This window comes from Heptranchias perlo, chromosome 13 (assembly GCF_035084215.1).
Source record: "Heptranchias perlo isolate sHepPer1 chromosome 13, sHepPer1.hap1, whole genome shotgun sequence".
In the NCBI taxonomy this organism is placed as follows: Eukaryota; Metazoa; Chordata; class Chondrichthyes; order Hexanchiformes; family Hexanchidae; genus Heptranchias; species Heptranchias perlo.
This window is the reverse complement of record NC_090337.1, coordinates 3797462-3823948: the sequence shown is the minus strand read 5'-3', so window position 1 is coordinate 3823948 and position 26487 is coordinate 3797462. Positions and strand designations below refer to the sequence as shown.

Below are 26487 nucleotides of genomic sequence, written 5' to 3'. Positions count from 1 at the left end.
TTTGCTGATGATCATAACGATTACGAATAATATTGATTTCTGCAACTGATGTTCAATATACCTGTTCCCTCCAAAGATTCCACAGAATGTATCAAATGTCCTATAGATTATTGGTCCAATGACAGAAGAGATCAATGCATTCTGAAAGAAATTGAGTTCCTCTCCTTTCAAGACAGCATGGGGAAAACACTCACGGCGATTTCACTGTTTGGAGCTTGTATCACAGGAGCTGTTGCAGCTGTTTTCTTATATTTCATAAACACTCCCATTGTAAGGGCCAACAATTCGGAACTGAGTTTCCTTCTGCTAATCTCATTAATACTGTGCTTTCTGTGCTCCATCGCATTCATTGGGCAGCCATCACCATGGTCATGTATGGTACGTCACACTGTGTTCGGAGTTAGCTTTGTTCTGTGCATTTCCTGTATTCTTAGTAAAACTCTGGTAGTCCTGATGGCATTTAAAGCAACGCTGCCGGCCAGTAATGTGATGAAATGGTTTGGACCCACACAACAAAGATCAATTGTCTTTCTCTGTACATTGATCCAAATTATCATATGTGTGATCTGGTTGGTGACATCTCCCCCAGTCCCAGCAAAAAACACCAAGTATCAAAGTGCAAAAATTATCCTTGAGTGTGATGTGGGTTCCACAGTTGCTTTCTGCTGTGTGTTAGGTTACGTCGGGTTCTTAGCTTGCATGTGTTTAATTTTAGCTTTCTTGGCCCGAGCGTTACCGGACAAGTTCAATGAAGCTAAATTTATCACCTTCAGTATGTTCATCTTTTTTGCAGTTTGGGTAACTTTTATCCCCGCTTATGTGAGCACTCCCGGGAAATACACGGTCGCTGTGGAAATATTTGCAATTTTAGCATCGAGCTTTGGGCTGCTGATCTGTATTTTTGCTCCAAAATGTTATATTATCTTGTTACGACCAGATGAGAACACCAAAAAACATTTGATGGGAAAACATGTGCAACCTTAACATGTTAATGGAGACTTGTAAACTCAGGAACTTCCAGTGTCCTTAGGATAAATGGATGGACATGTTGACGTATTTTCGTAGCTTTACCCTTCACAGAAATATTTTCGTAGCAATCTGTCCTGAAAAGACTGATGTAGAAGCATAGAATCATAGAATGGTTATAGCACGGAATGAGGCCATTCGGCCCTCGAATCCGTCCGGGCTCTCTGCAAGAGCAATCTAGCTTGTCCCACTCCCCGCCCTATCCGCGTAGTCCTGCATTTTTTTTTCCTTTCGAGTAGTTATCCAATTCCCTCTTGAAAGCCACGATTGAATCTGCCTCCATCACCCCTCAGGTAATGGGTTCCAGTTCACAACCACTCGCTGTGGTTAAAAAATGCATTTAATAAGTGAATAAAAGTAAAAAATGTTCTTTATTTTTTATAAATGAGAAACGAAACCACCAACCTTTATAGTAAGCTTCTGAATGCTCGCCTGTTAGCAAATTTTGATTAATTTGGAATAATGCTTCCTGAACTACAACTTTTTGAGTAAGTTAGTTGCGTTTACATTTCTGTCTGTTTAAAATTAGCAACGTGTTCGCATTTACTGATTATTTCTTCCACTGCCGTTATAAAATTTCTGGCTTTCACAGACATTAGTATTTTAGATTGCGTTAGGGAACTGAGTGTGCAACATATTGGAAAATTATTCTTTAACTTTTGGGATCTTGGTTAAAATCCAAAGATACGCATAAAATTCTCCTCACTCGATCAGCTACCTACAACCCTAAGCACAATGAATCCAGGAAATTGTGGTCCAATATTAAAAGGGATATCACCTCAGAGCATGAAACTCCCTATCATTGGCACAATTGGCACAAATGATGCAATAAGGATATGCTGTTTAGGAAATAAAAAGTCTAGTGCAGTTTTGCTTGGGGTTTTGGCACGTTGTAAGGGGTAATGTAAAGGGAGCTCCACATTGTATCTGCTTCTGACTCAACTGACCTGCGGCTTCTTTCAAAAAAGTTCATTATTCACAGCACCATCACCGTGAACATAATTACACACTATGAGTTTAATATTTAGAATTTTTACCAGTTGGAACTGTTCTCCGTGGAGCAGAGAAGGGCCAGGGGAGATTTAATAGAGGTGTTGAAAATCATCAAGGGTTTTGATAGAGTAGATAAGAAGTAACTGTTTTCCACTGGCAGGAGGGTCGGTAACCAGAGGACACGGGATTAACGTAATTGGCAAAAGAACCAGGGGCGAGGTGAGGAGAATTTTTTTTTAGGCAGCGAGTTGTTATGATCTGGAATGCACTGCCTGAGAGGGTGCTGGAAGTACATTCAACAGTAACTTTCAAAAGGAAATTGGATAAAGACTTGAATGGGCAAAATTTGCTGGTTTATAGGGAAAGTGCAGTGGGAGTGGGACTAATTGGATAACTGTTTCAAAGCACCAGCACAGGCTCCATGGGCCAAAATACCTCCTTCTGTGCTGTATCATTCTATGATTCTATGACTATTAATAAATTCAGCTAAAAAATGAATTGGTTCCAATCATTAACAAAACAGAACTCCATTTAAGCGAAATTAATACTTTTCTCAAGGGTATAGGAAGAAATGATGGAAACGTCAGTATCTCATATTTCCAACTTTCCTGTACCACATTGTTTCAATCTCTCTTCTATTCCCATACAACGTTCTCCCCAGAGTTTAGAAAGTCATCCAGCGAACAACTCCACCGCAAGTTGAAATGTCACAGAGGAGGCCAATGCCAGGAGCTCAGCTCCCAGGATGTGGCTGCAATGTCCTCACAATGACCTCACCAGAGTTGTCAAGTTAACAATACTGTTCTCTTACTCTCTGCTCACGCATCCACCACCTGGAATAGGCGAATAACATAGATACATTTAAGGGAAAGCTGGATAAGTACATGAGGGCAAAAGGAAAAGGAGGAAATGCTGATAGGGTGGGAAGAAGTAGGGTGGGAGGAGGCTCGTGTGGTGCATAAATGCTGGCACTAACCAGTTGGGCCGAATGGTCTGTTTCTGTGCTGTAAATTCTATGTAAAAATTCTATGTAATAACGTCTCCATCGTTTGTCACACTTCTCCAACATTAGTTACAGTATTGATCATTACTTCTCTTTCTACTCTCGTTGCTTTTTTTGGTTACTCCAGTTATAGAAATTATTCTGGTATATCAAAACCATTTTTAAAAATTCGTTCATGGGATGTGGGCGTCGCTGGCAAGGCCAGCATTTATTGCCCATCCCTAATCGCCCTTGAGAAGGTGGTGTGAGCCGCATTCTTGAACTGCTGCAGTCCGTGTGGTGAAGGCTCTCCCACAGTGCTGTTAGGTAGGCAGTACCAGAATTTTGACCCAGCGAAGATGAAGGAACGGCGATATATTTCCAAGTCACGTTAGTGTGTGACTTGGAGGGGAACGTGCAGGCGTGGTGTTTCCATGTGCCTGCTGCCTTGTCCTTCAAGGTGTTAGAGGTCGCGGGCTTGGGGTGTGCTCCCGAAGAAGCCTTGGCAAGTTGCTGCTGTGCATCATGTAGATGGCACATACTGCAGCCATGGTGCACCGGTGGTGAAGGGAGCGAATGCTTAGGGTGGTGGATGGGGTGCCAATCAAGCAGGCTGCTTTGTCCTGGGTGGTGTCGAGCTTCTTGAGTGTTGTTGGAACTGCACTCATCCAGGCAAGTGGACAATATTCCATCACACTCCTGACTTGTGCCTTGTAGATGGTGGAAAGGCTTTGGGGAGTCTGGAGGTGAGTCACTCGCACAAGAATAACCAGCCTCTGACCTGCTGTTGAAGCCACAGTATTTATGTGGCTGGTCCATTTACGTTTCTGGTCAATGGTGACCGCCAAGTTGTTGATGGTGGGGATTCGGCGATGATCATGCTGTTGGATGTCTAGGGGAGGTGGTTCGACTCGATCTTTTTGGAGATGGTCATTGGATGGCACTTGTCGGGTGCGAATGGTACTTGCCACTTATCAGCCCAAGCCTGGATGTTTTCCAGGTTTTGCTGCATGCGGGCACAGAATGCTTCATTATCTGAGGGGTTGTGAATAGAACTGAACAATGTGCAATCATCAGCGAACATCCCCATTTCTGACCTTATGATGGGAGAAAGGTCATTGATGAAGCAGCTGAAGATGGTTGGGCCTAGGACACTGCCCTGAGGAACTCCTGCAGCAATGTCCTGGGGCTGAGATGATTGGCCTCCAACAAACACTACCATCTTCCTTTGTGCTAGTTATGACTCCAGCCACTGGAGAGTTTTTCCCCTGATTCCCATTGACTTCAATTTTATTAGGGCTCCTTGGTGCCATACTCGGTCAAATGCTGCCTTGATGTCAAGGGCAGTCACTCTCACCTCACCTCTGGAATTCAGCTCTTTTGTCCATGTTTGGACCAAGGCAGCAATGAGGTCTGGAGCCAAGTGGTCCTGGCGGAACCAAAACTGAGCATCGGTAAGCAGGTTATTGGTGAGTAAGTGCTGCTTGATAGCACTGTCAACGACACCTTCCATCACTTTGCTGATGATTGAGAGTAGACTGATGGGGCGGTAATTGGCCGGATTTGATTTGTCCTGATTTTTGTGGACAGGACATACCTGGGCAATTTTCCACATTGTCGGGTAGATGCCAGTGTTGTAGCTGTACTCGAAGAGCTTGGCTAAAGGCGCAGCTAGTTCTGGAGCACAATTCTTCAGCACTACAACCATTTGTATTATTACTGAGAAATTGTTTGAAAGGAATCCTTGAAAACATAGTGGCAGCAGAGCGCTGACATATAACACGTCAACATATATCAAATTAATGAAGATTAATTCTTTTTCTTTATTTGTGGAGCTGCATCAATGATCAGAAGGCAAATCGGAATGTGGAACATTCTATTATTAGGATTGGGAATTATACGTCAACAAATGTCAGCTCCTTGCTGCATATTCTTTGTCTGGCATTCCCATTTTGACCTTTAATTACTTTCCATATTACCAATGTGACACCTGCACTAAATTGTTTCTTCTGAATCAATTTCAACCTTTTCCTGGATGGATGGCGCTGTGGCTTGTCAAAATTAATTTATTGCTTGGATTACATGCCAAAAATAAACCTGCAATATTAATGTTCCTCTCCTAAATGTTCCTATATATAGTCCTAAGGCAACAATTCGAATGCTAGCGTGGCTGCTCCTGTCTGATACTACCCTGAATTCTTTCCACTCAAACTTCTTAAAGTGAATCATCAATTATGGTCTCCGTTAGTAGATTTCAAGTCACATTGTATCATTTTCTTCCTAACAGTCAAACAAGCCTGATTTAAAAGCGTTTCACGTGTTACCACGCGACAGACCACAATGGCCTCAATAGCACATTAACTGTCTAAAACTTACGTCGGTATCTAACGACTTCATCTGAACAACACGGTCATGTAAACACGATTGTCATGTTATTCTACTGATCTCTGCATAGACAGGCCTCTGTTCACATTGATCTGACTATCCCCCGTTCTAATATTGATCTTTGAAAAATCTTCTGCAGCTTACTGAGCAGGACTACCATTTTCACTGCGAACACACATCGGTTGTGTAAATCATCAAAGTTGCAAATGTAAAAAATGCTTATCCATCCTTACATCGGTTTAATCTTCTCCAACCTTCCGATTAAGCTTCCAGAGTTGAAAGGACCGATGCTTGAAATTAAATAAGTTAAAATACAAAAACTTAAAAACATTTCAAGAAAACGGATCATACAAAATATTTCTAAAATTTTATAACAACAATAACTTGCATTTATATAGCGCCTTTAAAGTTGGAAAACGTCCCACGGTGCTTCACAAAAGCGTAAATAAGCAATAATTCGGAAACACAACCAGGACCTAGGAACTGCAACATGAAGTCAACTTTATCAATGAAAACTCCATGGCCATGCACATTTAGGTGTGTGAATATTAGCTAGATTTAATTTTATTATTAATCATGTTATAGCAAGCAATGTTAATACAGAACGTTATAAGCCTCAGGACTAAACATATCGTGTTATAAACACTAAAATAAATCAGGAAATAAGAAGTCTGGGCAAAATATTGGAGCAAGGGCAAGAGTGGTGTGTACAAAAAGGGTATTGTAATGACAGTGGATGTTACATTGAAGTTTAAATACAGTTTATTTTTGCAAGGATAAAACAAATAAGGTCGTGACCTGTTTCCTTGATGCAAGAGAAGTGGGCGAATGGACTAGTGGAGGATTCGGCAACGGTTGTTTATGAGGGAATAATTAAAATAAGGAGGGAATGGTTTTTGGTTTGGGAAAATGAACTTAGACCTTTTTGTTGGATATGCTTTAAAGCTACCTGATCTGGGATATTTCTGTGGTAGCACGTTCTTGAGTATAACCCTAAGAATAAGAGTGGCTGCCTATTTGGAATTAAATCAATGGTGTTCGTTTTAGAAGTAATTTTAGCAGCTTAGGGAGTAAATTTCATTGATAAAAAAATGCTAGATTGTATATAAGTAGGGACGAAACGATGAGAATAGCTGTTAATACAGAGGACGAAATTAAGACCTGTCCAAACTAGATGTGGGAAATGGACGGATTGAACAGGAATTATGGATAAACAAAGCCTGTAGTGCAGTCAAGGATTGGACAATATTCATTAAGCAGGGAATAAATGTAAGCACAATTAATAAAGTTAAATAGGCTAAAACAAATATAATATTAAATTAAAAAACATAACTCCATATTGAACATTATTTGCAGGAAATGTTGAGTGAATTAACCGCGCAGAATGTACTCTGGGTGGGGGACTTTAATATCCGCCATCAAGAGGAGCTAAGAGTTTTACTAACAATAGCAGAATTCAACACATAAGTACAAGAAACAAGGCTGAAGTGTTTGAAATATTTTCAGCTAAAAGTGCACAGTGGAAATGGTACTTCACCTCCTCCCCACAATCGGAGAGGTCACTATTCAGTTAATTCAGTTCACTCCAGTTGATATTAAGGCAACGATTTAAGAACATAAGAACATAAGAAATAGGAGCAGGAGTAGGCCATATAAATAGGCCTGCTCCGCCATTCAGTAAGATCATGGATGATCTTCGACATCAACTCCACTTTCCCACCCTATCCCCCTATCCCTTAGAGTCCAAAAATCTATCGGTCTCAGCCTTGAATCTTCTCAACGACTCAGCACCACAGCCCTCTGCGGTAGAAAATTCCAAAGATTCACTACCCTCTGAGGGAAGAAGTTTCTCCTCATTTCAGCCCTAAATGCCGACCCCTTATTCTGAGACTACAGTCCCTAGTTCTAGACTCTCCAGCCCGGGGAAACAGCCCCTCAGCATCTACCCTGTCAAGCCCTCTCAGAATCTTATATGTTTCAATGAGATAACATATCATTCTTTTAAACTCCGAAGAGTATATGTCCATTACACTCAATCTCTCCTCATAGGGCAACCCACTCATCCCAGGAATCGATCTGGTGAACCTTCGTTGCACCGCCTTTAAAACATGTATATCCTTCCTTTGGTAAGGAGACCAAAACTGTATACAGTACTCCAGGTGCGGTCTCACCAAAGCCCTGTACAATTGCAGCCATGCTTCCTTACTCTTGTACTCCAAACTCCCTTGCAATAAAGGCCAACATACCATTTGCCTTCCTTATTGCTTGCAGTACCTGCATGTGAACTTTCTGTTTTTCGTATCTAAGGAAACCCAAATCCCTCTGAACTCCAAAATTTAAAAGTTTCGCACTATTTAAAGAATATTGCACGAGAAATCGCAGAGCCTGCGAATTAAAACAACGAATGTACTTATTGCGGGCTCTGCAGCGTCAACTTGCTTGGTTTTGAAGTTTTGTGAAATTGTGCCCTATCCATTCAACATCTCAGCAACGTATGATGATTCGCATGGAACAATATGTTGGAATGCCCACAAAATCTGTCATGAGGAGAAGTCTCGACCACAAGCAGGCAAGCACACTTCATTAATTTAAAGTTAGTATTCTGGAAGCCAATGTAGACAAAAAAATTAATTTGTTAATAAAAAGCCAAGGAAATAATTGAATTAAATTAAAGAGACAGAATGGAAAAGTAAAAGAAATATTAAATTATTCTCTTTTAATGAGCAAAAACTATTAAAGTAAGCAGTAATATGAGACTCCACATTTTCAAATTTTAATTTTTAGTTGTTTGGCAGTCAAAAAGAGTTATCCCACTTTTAAAACTTAGTTTAGACCTGCTATTTTTAAGTGAATGTTTTGGTGGTGTAATTAGTGACGTTCCAGCTCGGCAGATCAGCAAGTTTGCGATTTTTCAGTGATTTCTATGTTTGGAGAGCGTGATGGCCCTTTAATTCGCAGCTGTCAAATCACTGGCAAACCAATAGGAGCAAGTTCACGATTTCCACTTTTTAGTGCACATGTGCAAATGCGGGATGTTGGTCATTCAATTCGCCATAGAAAGCGAAGAGTGCTGTTGTGCTCTCCCTTTATTTCCGGAGCCATTTCTGCCCCATTCTGTTTCTCTATTCTTCCTACCAAAGTTAATAACCTCACATTTCCCAACATTATACTCCATCTGACACCTTCTAGCCCAGGTTAAACTGTCCACATCCCTTTGCAAACACTTGGTATCCCCCTCGCAGCTTTCTTTCCCACCAAGCATGGTATCGTCAGCAAACGTAGATACATTACACTCAGTTCCTTCATCTAAGTCATTTATATAGATTTATTCCTACTCTCTGTTTTCTGTCCGTAAACCAATCCTCTGTCCATGCTAATATATCACCCAGAACCCCATGATCCCTTATCTTGTGTAACAGCCTTTCGTTTGGCAACTTATCGGATGCTTTTTGAAAATCCAATTATACTACATTCACTAGTTCCCCTTTATCTAACCTGCTAGTTGCATCCTCAAAAAACCCTAACAGATTTGTTAAACACGATTGCCCTTTCATAAACCACGATGACCCGCCCTAACCCTATTATGATTTTCTAAGTGCCCTGTTACCACGTCCTTAATAATGGATTCCAGCATTTTCCCGACGACTGATGTCAGGTTAACTGGCCTGTAGTGCCTGTTTTCTCTCTCCCTCATTCCTTGGATATCAGTGTTACATTTTCGACCATCCAATCCACTGGGACCATTCTAGAATATAGGCAATGTTGGAAGATCACAACCAATGCATCTACTATCTCTGCAGCCACCTATTTTAGAACCCTAGGATGTAGGCCATCAAGTCCAGGGGCTTTGTCGGTTAGAATTTCATACTGAGCTCAAGAGTGACGTACTTCAGTCCGAAATTAGAGTCTTAAACTTAAACAAAACCAATTACATAGGTATTAGAGGCGAGATGGCTAAGGTTAATTGGGAAATTAGATTAAAAGATATAATGGTCGATAAGCAATGGGGAACATTTAAAGAAATATTTCATAACTCTCAACGAATATGCATTCCATTCAGGAATAAAAACTCCACGGAAAAAGTGATCCATCCGTGGCTAACTAAAGAATTAAGGATAGTATTAGATTAAACGAAGGGGCTTATAATGTTGCTAAGAAGAGTGGTAAGCCTGAGGATTGGGGAGTTTTAGAAAGCAACAAAGAATGATCCAAATATTGCCTCAGTTCTCCCAGTTCCCTGCTAAATCTGGAGGAACCCCCAGACAAAGGTCGTAAATGGCCATTTTTAGCAGTTAATCCAGTTTTCCATGGGGGACGGGGGAATTTCTCTCATATATCTTCCATAATTCTAACTTATGGGTGACATTTCCAGTGTTCAGCTTTACCTTTCTATTGTGCACTTGCTTGGCTTGCAATCATGAAGATATTGATGAAATTGTAGCTGCTTCCTGAGGCCTACCATGGATATCTAATTGGCCTCTGTGTTTCACTAAACAACAGTGCAAAATCATAGAATCATAGAATCGTTAAGCACAGAAGGAGGCGATTCGGCCCATCAAGCCTGTGCCGGCACTTTGTAACAACAATCAGTTAGTCCCATTCCCCCACTCTTAACCCAGAGCCCTGCAAAGTTTTCCCTTCAATTATTTATCCAATTCCTTTTCGAAAGCCACAATTGAATATGCTTCCACTACCCTTTCAGGCAGCGCCGTCCAGATCATAACTACTAGTTGTGGAAAAATGTTTTTCCTCATGTTGCCTTTTGTTCTCTTGCCAACCACCTTAAATCTATGTCCTTTGGTTCTCGATCCTTCCGCCAATGGGAACAGTTTCTCTTTATTTACGTTATCTAAACCTTCATGATTTTGAACACTTCTATCAAATCTCTCCTTAACCTTCTCTGCACTAAGGAGAACAGCCCCAGCATCTCCAGTCTATCCATGTAACTGAAGTCCTTCAATTCTGGCATCATTCTAGTAATCTTTTCTGCACTCTCTCTAAGTCCTTCACATCCTTCCTAAAGTGCAGTGCCCAGAATTGGATACAATACTCCAGCTGAGGCCGAACGAGTATTTTATAAAGGTTCAACATAACTTCCTTGTTTTTGTACTCTATGTCTCTATTTAATAAGCGGAGGATCCCATAAGCTTTTTTAACTGCTTTCTCAACCTGCCTTGCCACCTTCAAAAATTTGTGCACATATACCCACTGTTCTATCTGTTCCTGCACGCACTTTAAAATTGTACCACTTAGTTAATGTTCCCTCTCCTCATTCTTCCTGCCAAAATGTATCACTTCGCACTTCTCTGTGGTAAATTCCATCTGTCATGCATCCGCCCATTCCACCAGCCCGTCGATATCCTCTTGAAGTTTATTACTATCCTCCTCACTGTTTACTACAGTTACAGGTTTTGCGTCATCTTCAAATTTTGAAATTGTGCCCTGTACACCCAGGCCCAAGTCATTAATATATGTCAAAGAAAGTAATGGTCCAATGCTGGCCCCTGGGGAACACCACTGTATACCTACCTCCAGTCCAAAAAACAACCGTTCGCCACCACCCTCTGGTTCCTGTCACTTAGCCAATTTCGTACCCATACTACCACTGCCCCGTTTATTCCATGAGGTTCAATTTTACTGACAAGCCTATTATGTGGCACTTTATCAAACGCCTTTTGGAAGTCCATACACACAACATCAACCGCATTGCCCTCATCGAATCTCTCTGTCACCTCATCAAAAAACTCAATCAAGTTAGTTAAACACGATTTGTCTTCAACAAATCCGTGCTGGCTTTCCTTTATTAATTCACACTTGTCCAAGGGATTATTATTTTGACCCGGAATATGGTTTCTAAGAGCTTCCCCAACACCAAGGTTAAACGGACTGGCCTGTAGTTGTTGGGTTTATCCTTACACTGGACCAGCGAAATAAATACTGTGGCGACAAGAGCAGGTCAGAGGCTGGGTATTCTGCGGCGAGTGACTCACCTCCGGACTCCCCAAAGCTTTTCCACCATCTACAAGGCACAAGTCAGGAGTGTGATTGAATACTCTCCACTTGCCTGGATGAGTGCAGCTCCAACAACACATCCAGGACAAAGCAGCCTGCTTGATTAACACCCCATCCACCACCCTAAACATTCACTCCCTTCACCACCGGCGCACTGTGGCTGCAGTGTGCACCATCCACAGGATGCACTGCAGCAACTCGCCAAGGCTTCTTCGACAGCACATCTTAAACCCGCGACCTCTACCACCTAGAAGAACAAGAGCAGCAGGCACATGGGAACAACACCACCTGCACGTTCCCCTCCAAGTCACACACCATCCAGACTTGGAAATATATCGCCGTTCCTTCATCGTCACTGGGTCAAAATCCTGGAACTCCCTTCCTAACAGCACTGTGGGAGAACCTTCACCACACGGACTGCAGCGGTTCAAGAAAGCGGCTCACCACCACCTTCTCAAGGGCAATTAGGGATGGGCAATAAAAATGCCGGCCGCGCCATCGACACCCACATCCCATGAACGAAAAAAAAAACACATCTTTGAACAAGGGTGTAACATTTGCATTTTCCCAGTCCTTTGGCACCACCCCCATGTATATGGGGGTGGTGCCAAAGGACTGGGAAAATGCAAATTGGACATGAAGCTGAGTTCGGATCGGTCAATGCCCTGTGGGTGGCGGAGAGGGCCCAGGGGCTATGTGGCCGGGTCCTGCTCCGACTTGTGTTCTTTAGATTTGTGGTTGGGATCAGATCAGCCATGATCTTATTGAATGGCGGAGCAGGCTCGAGGGGCCGATTGGCCTACTCCTGCTCCTATTTCTTATGTTCTTATGTTCTTATATGGAGAGTTTGAAGATTATGGACAGCACCTCTGCAACTTCCACCCTTGCTTCCCTCAGCAACTTTGGATGCCTTCCATCTGGACTGGGTGAATTACCTAATTAAAGTACAGCCAGCCTTTCTAATACCTCCTTTTTATACTTCCAGAAGGCATTCGACAAGGTGCCACATAAAAGATTATTGCTCAAGATAAAGAATCACTGGAATGGGGGTAATATTCTGGCATGGGTGGAGGATTGGTTATCTAACAGGAAGCAGAGAGTTGGGATAAATGGTTCATTCTCGGACTGGCAACCAGTAGCCGGTGGTGTTCCGCAGGGGTCGGTGCTGGGTCCCCAAATCTTTACAATCTATATTAACGATTTGGAGGAGGAGACCGAGTGTAACGTATCAAAGTTTGCAAATGATACAAAGATGGGAGGGAAAGTGGAGAGTAAGGAGGACATAAAAAACCTACAAGGGGATATAGACAGGCTGGGTGAGTGGGCGGAGATTTGGCAGATGCAATGCAATATTGGAAAATGTGAGGTTATGCACTATGGCAGGAAAAATCTGAGAGCAAGTTATTATCTTAATGGTGAGAAACTTGAAAGTACTGCAGTACAAAGGGATCTGGGGGTCCTATTGCAAGAAAATCAAAAAGTTAGTATGCAGGTGCAGCAGTTGATCGAGAAGGCCAACGGAATGTTTACTTTTTATGCTAGAGGGATAGAATATAAAAACAAGGAGGTATTGCTGCAGTTATATAAGGTATTGGTGAGACCGCAGCTGGAATACTGCATACAGTTTTGGTGTCCATACTTAAGAAAAGACATACTTGCTCTCGAGGCAGTACAAAGAAGGTTCACTCGGTTAATCCCGGGGATGAGGGGGCGGACATATGAGGAGAGGTTGAGTAGATTGGGACTCTACTCATTGGAGTTCAGAAGAATGAGAGGCGATCTTATTGAAACATATAAGATTGTGAAGGGGCTTGATCGGGTGGATGCAGTAAGGATGTTCCCAAGGATGGGTGAAACTAGAACTAGGGGTTATAATCTTAGACTAAGGGGCTGCTCTTTCAAAACTGAGATGAGGAGAAACTTCTTCACTCAGAGGGTAGTAGGTCTGTGGAATTTGCTGCCCCAGGAAGCTATGGAAGCTACATCATTAAATAAATTTAAAACAGAAATAGACAGTTTCCTAGAAGTAAAGGGAATTAGGGGTTATGGGGAGCAGGCAGGAAATTGGACATGAATTTAGACTTGAGGTTAGGATCAGATCAGCCATGATCTTGTTGAATGGCGGAGCAGGCTCGGGGGGCGGATTGGCCTACTCCTGCTCCTATTTCTTATGTTCTTATGTTTATCAATTTTTAGCCCGCCCCGTAAGTCAACTACCTCCTCCTTTACTGTGATTTTGGCAGTACCTTCTTCCTTGGTAAAGACAGGTGCAAAGTACTCATTCAGTACCTCAGCCATGCCCGCTGCCCCCACGCATATATCTCCTTTTTCGTCCCTGATTGGCCCCACCCCTCCATTTACTAACCGATTACTAATTATTTGCCGAGAGAACACTTTTAGATTCCCTCTTATGTTATGGAAAATAAGTAGCATTAAAGAAATTTAAATGAAAAGAAAACTGGGCCGGTTCTTCAATGAGCAGACCATCTGCTCCCCCAGATTACCGCCGAGGCAGCAAAATTGAAAATTACCCCTATAAGGAAAGGGTTAACAAGACTGGCTTGAAGTATATAATGTTATGCTACTAGTGGTTTATCTTTATATTGTAGCAATTTTAATCTTTAGCCTTCGATTTTTCAGCATGGGGATCAATTTAAAATACCATTGGGCTTTTGGGTACCAATGGTCAGTTTCGGGATGAAGCAATAAGAGGTTTAATTAAAGACATGGCATTGCATACCGAATTATTTAATAACATTGTGTGAAAACAGTTAGCTCCGCAAAGGAAAATATCTGGGCATGCATTTTCCTTTTTAATTGGTAAGAATGATACAGAAACAAAGGCAGACTTGAAATTAAAGATTTCATTTGGTAAAATAGCAATTATATGTAACAAGGGTGAAATTATTGATAAGATATAACAGTAAGGGAGCTATATCGATTTCGTTAGCCCAATGGAAAAAGCTCATTAAGAAAGAAAACCAAGTTATTAATAAAGTAATTCATATGAGACAAGTACAATTAAATTATTCTTAAATGCAGTTGTATTTTAGCTTTTGTGTAAATATGTAATGCAGAAACGTATGGATTGTCATGAAGAGGGGATGACAGAATTGTATAAAAAATGCCAGTTTGCACAGATAACTTGGATTCGATAAAAGTTTGGTCAGCCTGTATATCAAGCTCAGAACTATAATAAGTTTGCGTCCCCAAGCTATCCGTGCCAAGCACTTTATGTTAAGTGTAAGTTAAGTACTAATGTACGTACTGTATGCTTAATAAACTATGAACACTGACTTCAACGTGTAAGAACATTATTGATTTGAGGAGAAGATAGAACATATTTTTTCATGGGATGTGGGCGTCGCTGGCGAGGCCAGCATTTATTGCCCATCCCTAATTGCCCTTGAGAAGGTGGTGGTGAGTCGCCTTCTTGAACCGCTGCAGTTTATGTGGTGAAGGTTCTCCCACAGTGCTGTTAGACAGGGAGTTCCAGGATTTTGACCCAGAAACGATGAAGGAAGGGCCATATATTTCCAAGTCGGGATGGTGTGTGACTTGGAGGGGAACGTGCAGGTGGTGTTGTTCCCATGTGCCTGCTGCCCTTGTCCTTCTAGGTGGTAGAGGTCGCGGGTTTGGGAGGTGCTGTCGAAGAAGCCTGCATCCTGTGGATGACACACAGTGCATCCACAGTGCGCCGGTGGTGAAGGGAGTGAATGTTTACTGTGGTGGATAGCGTGCCAATCATGAAGGCTGCTTTGTCCTGGATGGTGTCGAGCTTCTTGAGTGTTGTTGGAGCTGCACTCTTCCAGGCAAGTGGAAAGTAATCGTAAAAAAATCCTCTAACTTTAACACAACGGTGACTATTAAATATCAAGAAACGCATACTCCTAACTGTGGAAATATATAGATTAATTCTCCCACAGCCAACCTATAGGTGAAACTTGATGGGATACATGGCAAAGATGTGTCTTGCTTTGCATCCACCGTGAACTGGGGATTTACGAATTGGAGTGTCTGAGCCCCTTCACTCAGCGCTGTAATTTCCAAATCCTCTTTTTCTCTCGACAACACTTAACACCTTCCAGGATGAGAATGCAGTGACGATAAATACGCCAATATAAGTGGCCTGACTCAACCCTGGCACAGAATAGTGGCCAAGCAGTCGATACCACCAATCAAAACAGGCAGAATCCCTATGCTCACCCCGCCCCCAACTCAATGGAACAACAACAGCCGCAACAATGCATATGTTGTGAGAGAAAGAAACAAAACAGAAATATTTCATTTTAAATTGCGCACTACCAAATTTCTGACAAGCTTTTCTAAACGCTTCACTTATTTGACGCCGAGTGACTGTTAAATAGTAAGTGCATTTGGCATTTCCCAATGCGGCGGCAGAACCAAACCACTAGATTATACCAAGTACTGTACAAGCAGCGCTAGCTAAACCAACGCCACCAGACTATCCCATGTAATCTACAATCAAAACTATGCGTACCCACTCCAAAAATGATTACGAAGTGAAAGAAATGAATCTTCTGTTTAAAAAGTTCATTTGACATAAAGTGCAGTTCACACGTATTTCCATAAATGTGCTCTCAAACAATCCTATCCTTGCTGCGCCGTTGATTGCTGTTGAGAAATGGAGGTACAGAGAATCCCCTCGATGAATTATTAATACTTGCCGGGTGAACAACCTTCATGTCAATCACACAAAATCTGATTAAGCTCAGAAATACAGAGACAAATAGCCTCAAGCATTCAAAAATAATCTCACTGAAAAGTATCTCACACCACGCATGCTTAACCAGGGAGGCATGAAACCTCTTTAAGTTATTTAAATGCGACAATGATATTGCTGCAGTCCCCCTGCACAGGTTTCCTCGCGAGTATGTAAATAGTCCTTCAGTCAAAGACTTTCATTATTTTCGCCAGTGATCTCGAGAAAGTGATTTGACTTTTATCATCATGCAGCCGTCTTCCATTTGGAGCCTTCTGTTCCTCTTCTCAATCAAGAAGTTGAGTTCAGCTATTCAACCTACATGTAAACTGAGGGAAACGTTCAATCACGGAGTTTCTGAAGATGGAGATATTGTCCTGGGCGGCTTATTTCCAATGCATTTCAGAACAGCTCCAGTCTATAGCACATTTCACTTTAAGCCTCAACCAGTTCGCTGCCTTCAGTAAGTAATAATTAAAATATATTTATCAGTCCATTTGAAAGTACCGCATTCGTAAATAGAAATGTTTCCCTGAATATATTAAATGCTGCATTTGTCAAATAACTTCCAATATGAATCGGAGTAGGCATGATATTTAAATTGCCATCGTTCAGTGTCTGCCGAAGTATTGTGGGTTTGGTGGGGGAAATTGTGTAAGTGGAATGGCGATCGAATGGGTGAACAGCCGAGCCATCAGGCAGAAGACTGTCGGTGTAAAAGTCAAAACAGCAAGAACACAAAATACTAAAATTCCACCGGTTGCAATGGAAAGACAAATCAATACTTGAGGATGGATTCTACATTACATTTGGTTAAAAAAATAAGATCAGAGATTTGAAAAAGCCCAACCGTACTGATTCTTTTAGAAGTTGGATCCTGTCCGAAGTTCGAAACCGAATCGTTATTTTTTTTCTGTCTTTTAGTTGCTGCCTGAGCTGATGTGTATTTGTTAACATTTTCTGTGTTTATTTTGGGGCCTTTGAAAGCTGTGTATTCCTGACCGCACACATTCTTTCTTTCACTTGTCCTGGGCCTTTTACTTGCGTGTTTTATTTTCTTTCTTGTTATCTCTCTCTCTGTTTTCTTTCGTCTTTTTTTGCCACTTTGCGTCATTATTAATTTGGTCTGCCCTGGTGAAATCTTTAGTTAGAGGAACTCAATAAGCAGGTCACAACCTCTTCGAAATTAATTAGAAATTCATCTTGGGCGGTAGCGCAAAACAGGCGGGATCGCCTCGCCCATAATATTCCCCGTCCAATATTCAGTTCCATTGACTTCAATAGAATTGAATATCAAGCGGAGCCTATATCAGGCGACCGATGCGATACCGCCCAAGACGGATTTCTATAAATGTCCCTGTTGAAATTCAGATAAATCAACCCGGATCAATGTGCAAGTTTTATGTCGGTTGTTGTATAAATGCTTTGGAAATGAAAGATTTCACAGAAAAGCAGAGAACATGCAAATACAGTTTAATTGGGGGAAAATGCAGATTTACAGAATGGCTAACCGAATCTGCACTTTTATAGTAAAACGTGCTTGTATATGTGTCAAATACTTTCACTTTTGTTAGGGCGTCTTACTAAACTGCTCCGCCTGGGTCCTGCAAAAGACACGCCTAACAATTTTGGATCCTGATAGCTGTGCTTTCACATTCAGTATGTCGATATGTGCTTGATAGGTTAAAGCAAAGTGGGCTTCGTTGGGTACAAACGATGATCTTCGCAATAGGTGAAATAAACAGGAATCCGGAGCTGCTTCCGAATATAACTCTGGGCTATAGGATCTTTGACAGCTGCCATACACGTTCTGAATCGATTAAAGGAGCCCTCAAATTACTGAACGAGGAGGATGGGACTGAATCCAGCTACAGGTGCGCGGCACTTCCATCAGTGCCCATCATTGTGGGAGACGCAGGATCTTCACAGTCCATTGCCGCTTCACGAGTGTTGGCTCCTTTCGGTGTTGGCCTGGTAGGGTTTGTTCATTAACTGGTCTAAATTACGTTTACTGAATATCCCTTATACAGGTGACAAGTGCATTATTCAAATAAATAGGTACAGCCAAGGATTGATTATAAACGTTTTAGGAACGAAATGTGAGGATGGCTGGGTTTCGTTTGGTGTGAGAAATTGTTCGAGAAATTGTTCGATTTCGAATGAAACCATGGAGGTATTTTGACTTTGGACCATAGTGTAAAACAGACGATATTGGATCAAGTAGGACCTCCATTTGGAAGGCCACGCTGACTGGTCCTGACTATATTATATTTCTCCAAGTGCTTGGAAAAAAATGCCTATTGTTGCGTCTAATAGTTTAATCGTAATTCAAAAACATGGCTATAATTTTCCGGTTTATCTTTCTGTTCTTTCTGGAAAAATAGGTCATGTTTTTCACCATTCTCTCTCTGGCACAACTCCCACTCCGACAGAATTTAAACATTAAACTAAATGGTACTATTATTTTGCCAAATAATTCTCGGAATCCCCGGTTATAAACCCTGGGTTCCAGGCGATTTGAGAAACGTTCTGGTTGTGTTATAACTAAAAATGTGCATTAACTTCCAGGTCAGCTACTCTTCGTCCTGCACCTGTCTGAGTGATAAGCGCGAGTTCCCAACTTTCTTCAGGACAGTTCCCAGTGACGCCGTTCAAATCAAAGCGTTGGTCACACTGGTGCAGCGTTTTAAATGGATTTGGGTTGGGATTGTAGCTGAAGATAGTGAATATGGCCGTTTTGGGATATTGTCCTTTATCGAAGAAGTTTCTAAGTTTGAAACATGCATCGCTTTTATTGAGTTTCTCCCTCCTGAACGTACCAGAGCTAAATTGCTTCAGGTTATAGAAACCATTAAAAAGTCCTCTGCCAAGGTCATCATAATATTTTCTGTTGAGTACCATGCATTGTCTTTGGTAACAGAACTCAGACTGCAGAACATTACTGACATCCAGCTGATAGCAAGTGAGGCCTGGGTCACAACAGTTCGATTATGGACTGCGGAAACTCGAGAAATATTGTCTGGAACAATCGGGTTTGGAATCAGGAGAGCGGAAATTCCCGGACTGAGAGAGTTTCTAGTCAAACTCCACCCTTCAACAGCACCAGACAATCCGTTTGTAGAAGAACTCTGGCGGGAAGTTTTTGGCTGTAGCGTCAAAATCTCAAATCAGAGTCTGGAAGAAAACACATCACCGTCTCCTTACAAACCGTGCACAGGTTCAGAGAGCTTGGAGACCATTGAGACTACATATACCGATGTGTCACAATTAAGATTTACGTACAATGTGTACAAAGCGGTATATGTTGTAGCTCACGCCCTTCATAATTTAAAGTCGTGTGAAAACGGGAAAGGCCCATTTCTCAACAAAACATGTGGCCAAACATCAAAGATTCTACCCTGGCAGGTGAGGAAAGATCCGGTCATCCCGAAAGGTAAAACAGAGTCTGTATTTCTAAACAAAAAAATTCATTTAAAAAGCTTCCCTAAAAGTCAGAATAACATGCGCAGAGGTTTCTAATCTCAATGTTTTTTATTTACCTCGTTTTGAAATGATTAATCAGAAATGTTGCGAACTATCGGATAATTTTAGAATTGTTTAACATGTGATTGTTTTGTCGTGTTTAAAGCTTTTACACTATCTGAAGGAGGTGCGCTTCACCAACCAGTTTGGAGAGGAAATTAGCTTCGATAAGAACGGAGATCCCATCGCGTCCTATGACCTGATAAACTGGCAGAAGCGCACTGATGGGTCAGTTGAGTTTGCTAAAGTTGGTTATTACGATGCAGCGTTACCTGCAGGGAAAGAACTCGCGTTGGATGAAAAGAAAATTGTTTGGCATGGACCCGAAAACAGGGTGAGGAACATTTCTAACTATGGTACAATCAGATCATTTCAGTTGTTACTTTTACCATTTTTCCCTAATATATGCGTGTCTATTATATCCAAGACCTCATATTCCATTTGATCACACCTCACCCAGCAGACTAAACACCCCCTGCTCTCGCCCCTACCGCCTACCACTAGCCTACAGTGGCTGCAGCACGATCTGCAGGAGGCAAAGCAGGAACTCTTCAACACTTCTTCGGTAGCACCTCACAAACCCGTGACCACCTAAAAGGACAAGGACAGGAGATGGATGGGAACACCATCACGTCCAAATTCCCCTCCAAGTCACATGCCATCCTGGCTGTGTCAAAATCCTGGAACTCCCCACCTAACAGCAATGTCGGAGCACCATCACCACACCGACTGCAGCGGTTCAAGAAGCAGGCCCATCACCACTTTCTGAAGTGCAACTAGAGATGGACAATAAATGCTCGCATTGCCAGTCATGCCCAAATTCCGAGAATGAATTTAAAGAGTGTGCATTTTTAAAGTTTATCTCCTTAACAATGATTTGTTTTTCCTGACAAGTTCTGCTGACGTTTTCCATTTGCTTGTTACTTTTCTTAATTTATAAAATGTTCATCACACAAAACCAATCAGAAGCAATTGAAAAATGAAGGTGTATCTTATCGATTAAATCGGGGGGAAATTTATTGATAAAGTCAAAGAGAATTGATTTGTACATTGAATTGACTAGGTATACCATTCAATACTTTTCCGAGCTTTTCATGACTCAAAGTGACACCCAATATTTTCGGGACGTGCCATCAACTCCAACCTTTTCAACACAACAATGCAATCCAACACCTGATTCATAGTAATCACTACTTTTGAAAATGTAATCAGCAAAGGAAAGGAAAAACTTTGACCGCAAAAAAATTAATAAATCCATGCAATAAATCTGGCATGTTCAAAGAGAATGTTAAATGTAGTTTGAGGTTCAGAGCAGAATGTTCTATCTCCACAGGTACCAGTATCAGTATGCAGTGACATTTGTCCTGTGGGGACAAGAAAGGGCGCTCGAAAAGGTCAGCCTATCTGCTGCTTTGATTGTTTACCATGTTCTGACGGAGCGATCAGCAACCAAACAGGTATGTAACATTGATCAAATAAACATGCGTTCTCAGGTAAGAATGAACATGTAGTGTTGGCTGATGATCAAAACGATTACGAATAATATTGATTTCTGCAACTGATGTTCAATATACCTGTTCCCTCCAAAGGTTCCACAGAATGTATCAAATGCTCTATAGATTATTGGTCCAATGATAGAAGAGATCAATGCATTCTGAAAGAAATTGAGTTCCTCTCCTTTCAAGACAGCATGGGAATAACCCTCACGGCGATTTCATTGTTTGGAGCTTGTATCACAGGAGCTGTTGCAGCTGTTTTCTTATATTTCATAAACACTCCCATTGTAAGGGCCAACAATTCGGAACTGAGTTTCCTTCTGCTAATCTCATTAATAATGTGCTTTCTGTGCTCCATCGCATTCATTGGACAGCCATCACCGTGGTCATGTATGGTGCGTCACACTGTGTTCGGAGTTAGCTTTGTTCTGTGCATTTCCTGTATTCTTAGTAAAACTCTGGTAGTCCTGATGGCATTTAAAGCAACGCTGCCGGCCAGTAATGTGATGAAATGGTTTGGACCCACACAACAAAGATCAATTGTCTTTCTCTGTACATTGATCCAAATTATAATATGTGTGATCTGGTTGGTGACATCTCCCCCAGTCCCAGCAAAAAACACCAAGTATCAAAATGCAAAGATTATCCTTGAGTGTGATGTGGGTTCCACAGTTGCTTTCAGCTGTGTGTTAGGTTACATCGGGCTCTTAGCTTGTATGTGTTTAATTTTAGCTTTCTTGGCCCGAGCGTTACCGGACAAGTTCAATGAAGCTAAATTTATCACCTTCAGCATGCTCATCTTTTTTGCAGTTTGGGTAACTTTTATCCCCGCTTATGTGAGCACTCCCGGAAAATACACGGTCGCTGTCGAAATATTTGCAATTTTAGCATCGAGCTTTGGGCTGCTTACCTGTATTTTTGCTCCAAAGTGTTATATTATCTTGATAAAACCAGATGAGAACACCAAAAAGCACCTGATGGGTAAACATGTGCAACCTTAATACGTTAAAGGAGACTGGTAAACTCCGGAACTTCACGTGTCTTTATGTGAAATGGCTGGGCATGTTGACGTATTTTCATAGTTCGACCCTTCACAAATAATTTCGTAGCATTCTGCCCCAATAAGACTGATATGATTAAAAAAGCATTTAATAACTGAATAAAAGTAAGAAATGTTCTTTAGTTTGGATAAATGAGGAACGAGACCACGAAACCTTTACAGTAAGCTTTTGTGTGTTCGTCTGTTCGCAAATTTTGTTTATTTTGGAATATTGCTCCCTGAACTACAACATTTTGAGTAAGTCAGTTGCGTTTACAATTCTATCTATTTAAAATTAGACAACTTGTTCTCATTTACTGATTCTTTTTTCACTGCCGTTAAATAATGTCTGGCTTTCACAGACATTAGAATTTTAGATTGCGTTAGGGAACTGGGTGTGCAGCATATTGGAAAATTATTCTTTCACCTTTGGGATCTTGGTTTAAATTCAAACATACGCATAATATTCTCCCCATTCAATCAGCAGCCAACAATACTCGGTACAATGAATCTAGGAAATTGTAGCCGAATTCTTACAGGGGATGAAACTACATATCATTAGCACAATTGGCACAAAAGGGTATGCAGTTTCAGAAATAAAAAACCGAGCACAGTTTTGATTGGGGTTTCGGCACATTGTAAGGTGCAATGTAGAGGGAGCTCTGCATTGCATGTGTTTCTGACCCACCTGACCTGCGGGTGCCTTGGAAAAGGTTCATTATTCACAGTTCAGTTCATCTTCACCGTGAACATAATTGTACACAAGAGTTCAACATTTAGAATACTTGCCAGCTGGGATTGTTTTCCATGGAACAGAGAAGGGTAAGGGTAAATTTAATAGAGGTGTTCAAAATCATTAAGTGTTTTGATAGAGTAAATAAGGACAAACTGTTTTCCACAGTCAGGAGGGCCGGTAACCAAGGGACATGGGTTTAACATAGAATCATATAGAATCATAGAAGTTACAACATGGAAACAGGCCCTTCGGCCCAACATGTCCATGTCGCCCAGTTTATACCACTAAGCTAGTCCCAATTTCCTGCACTTGGCCCATATCCCTCTATACCCATCTTACCCATGTAACTGTCCAAATGCTTTTGAAAAGACAAAATTGTACCCGCCTCTACTACTGCCTCTGGCAGCTCGTTCCAGACACTCACCACCCTTTGAGTGAAAAAATTGCCCCTCTGGACCCTTTTGTATCTCTCCCCTCTCACCTTAAATCTATGCCCCCTCGTTATAGACTCCCCTACCTTTGGGAAAAGATTTTGACTATCTACCTTATCTATGCCCCTCATTATTTTATAGACTTCTATAAGATCACCCCTTAACCTCCTACTCTCCAGGGAAAAAAGTCCCAGTCTGTCTAACCTCTCCCTATAAGTCAAACCATCAAGTCCCGGTAGCATCCTAGTAAATCTTTTCTGCACTCTTTCTAGTTTAATAATATCCTTTCTATAATAGGGTGACCAGAACTGTACACAGTACTCCAAGTGTGGCCTCACCAATGCCCTGTACAACTTCAACAAGACATCCCAACTCCTGCATTCAATGTTCTGACCAATGAAACCAAGCATGCCGAATGCCTTCTTCACCACCCTATCCACCTGTGACTCCACTTTCAAGGAGCTATGAACCTGTACTCCTAGATCTCTTTGTTCTATAACTCTCCCCAACGCCCTACCATTAACGGAGTAGGTCCTGGCCCGATTCGATCTACCAAAATGCATCACCTCACATTTATCTAAATTAAACTCCATCTGCCATTCATCGGCCCACTGGCCCAATTTATCAAGATCCCGTTGCAATCCTAGATAACCTTCTTCACTGTCCACAATGCCACCAATCTTGGTGTCATCTGCAAACTTACTAACCATGCCTCCTAAATTCTCATCCAAATCATTAATATAAATAACAAATAACAGCGGAACCAGCACCGATCCCTGAGGCACACCGCTGGACACAGGCATCCAGTTTGAAAAACAACCCTCTACAACCACCCTCTGTCTTCTGTCGTCAATTCAATTTTGTATCCAATTGGCTACCTCACCTTGGATCCCGTGAGATTTAACCTTATGTAACAACCTACCATGCGGTACCTTGTCAAAGGCTTGGCTAAAGTCCATGTAGACCACGTCTACTGCACAGCCCTCATCTATCTTCTTGGTTACCCCTACAAAAAACTCAATCAAATTCGTGAGACATGATTTTCCTCTCACAAAACCATGCTGACTGTTCCTAATTAGTCCCTGCCTCTCCAAATGCCTGTAGATCCTGTCCCTCAGAATACCCTCGAACAACTTACCCACTACAGATGTCAGGCTCACCGGTCTGTAGTTCCCAGGCTTTTCCCTGCCGCCCTTCTTAAACAAAGGCACAACATTTGCTACCCTCCAATCTTCAGGCACCTCACCTGTAGCGGTGGATGATTCAAATATCTCTGCTGGGGGACCCGCAATTTCCTCCCTAACCTCCCATAACGTCCTGGGATACATTTCATCAGGTCCCGGAGATTTATCTACCTTGATGCGCGTTAAGACTTCCAGCACCTCCCTCTCTGTAATATGTACACTCCTCAAGACATCACTATTTATTTCCCCAAGTTCCCTAACATCCATGCCTTTCTCAACCGTAAATACCGATGTGAAATATTCATTCAGGATCTCACCCATCTCTTGTGGTTCCGCACATAGATGACCTTGTTGATCCTTAAGAGGCCCTACTCTCTCCCTAGTTACTCTTTTGCCCTTTATGTATTTGTAGAAGCTCTTTGGATTCTCCTTTGCCAACATAATTGGCAAAAGAACCAGGTGGGGGATGAGAAGATTTTTTTACGCAGCGATTTGTTATGATCTGAAATGCATTGCATGAAAGGATGGTGGAAGCAGATTCAACAAGAATTTTCTAAAGGGAATTTGCAGGGTTATGGGGAAAGAGAAGGGGGAGTGGGACTAATTGGATAGCTCTTTCAAAGAGCCGGCACAGGCATGATGGGCCAAAAGGCCACCTTCTATGCTGTGTCATTCTATAATTCTATGATTGTTAATAAATGCATTTGAAAAATCAATTGGTTCCAATCATCTTAAAAACAGAACTCCATATAAGCAAAAGTAATACTTTTCTCAAGGATGTAGGAAGAAATGATTGAACCGTCAGTATCCCATATTCCTGACTTTCCTATCCAAGTTGTTTGAATTCCTCTTCTATTCACGTACAATGCTCCCCCAGGGTTCAGAAAGCCATCCAGTGAACATCTCCACCGCCAATGGGAATGTCACAGAGGAGGTCAATGCCAGGAGCTCTGCTCCCAGAATGTGGCTGCAATGCCGAAACAAGTGCAATGTCCTCACCAGAGTTGTCAAGTTAAGAATACTGTTCTCTTACTCCCTGTTCACGCCTCCACCACCTCGAATATGCGAATAGCATAGATGCATTTAAGGGAAAGCTAGATAAGTAGTGAGAGTAAAAGGAAAAGAAGGAAATGCTGATAGGGTGAGAAGAAGTAGGATCGGAGGAGGCTCGTGTGGAGCATAAATGCTGGCACTAACCAGTTGGGCCGAATGGTCTGTTTCTGTGCTGTAAATTCTATGTAAAAATTCTATGTAATAACGTCTCCGTCATTTGGCACACTTCTCCAACATTAGTTACAGTATTGATCATTACTTCTCTTTCTCCTCTCATTGCTTTTTTGGTTACTCCAATTATAGGAATTACTCTGTTATATTAAAGTCAATTGTAATGAAGGGTCGCACTTTCCCTTCCCAGAAATGTGAGTTCCATTGCCCTGTGATGCATCTTCACCACTTGTATTATTATCGAGAAATAGTTTGAAAGGAATCCTTGAAAACATAATGACAGCAGAGCGTTGACATATAACACATTAAAATAGATCAAATTAATCCAAAGATTAATTCATTATTTTTAATTGTGAAGCTGCATCAATGATCAGACGGCAAACCAGAATGTGGAACATTCTATTAATTAGGATTGGGAATAAGACAGCAACAAATGTCAGCTCTTTGCTGCATATTCTCTGTCTGACATTCCCCTTTTGACCTTTAATTGCTTTCCAGATTTCCAATGTGGCACCTGCACTAAATTGTTTCTTCTGAAACAATTTCAAACTTTTCCTGGATGGATGGCGCTGTGGCTTGTCAAAATCAATTTATTTCTTGGAATACATGCCAAAAATAAACCTGCAACATTATTTTTTCCGCTCCTAAATGTTCCTATATATAGTTCCTATATATAAAGCAACACTTCGAATGCTGGCGTGACTGCCCCAGCCTGATACTGCCTTGAATTCTTT

At 41.6% G+C, this 26487-nt stretch overlaps 2 protein-coding genes across 2 annotated transcripts in view; both read left to right on the top strand.

The window, feature by feature from the left end:
- The window catches only part of LOC137331724 (uncharacterized), a 41646-nt gene extending 40662 nt beyond the window's left edge, over positions 1–984 (top strand). Inside the window, exon 15 of the mRNA XM_067995710.1 lies at positions 77–984. Within this exon, the coding sequence (XP_067851811.1) occupies positions 77–984 (908 nt within the window). The remainder of the gene's footprint in view (positions 1–76) is intronic.
- Positions 985–17828: 16844 nt separating this feature from the next.
- LOC137331723 (extracellular calcium-sensing receptor-like) lies at positions 17829–22140 on the top strand. Its single transcript, XM_067995709.1, has 5 exons — positions 17829–18095; positions 18690–19526; positions 19750–19977; positions 20977–21100; positions 21233–22140. The coding sequence occupies exons 1-5, from the start codon at positions 17838–17840 to the stop codon at positions 22138–22140; spliced, it is 2355 nt and encodes a 784-aa protein (XP_067851810.1). The 5' UTR covers positions 17829–17837.
- Positions 22141–26487: the final 4347 nt, after the last annotated feature.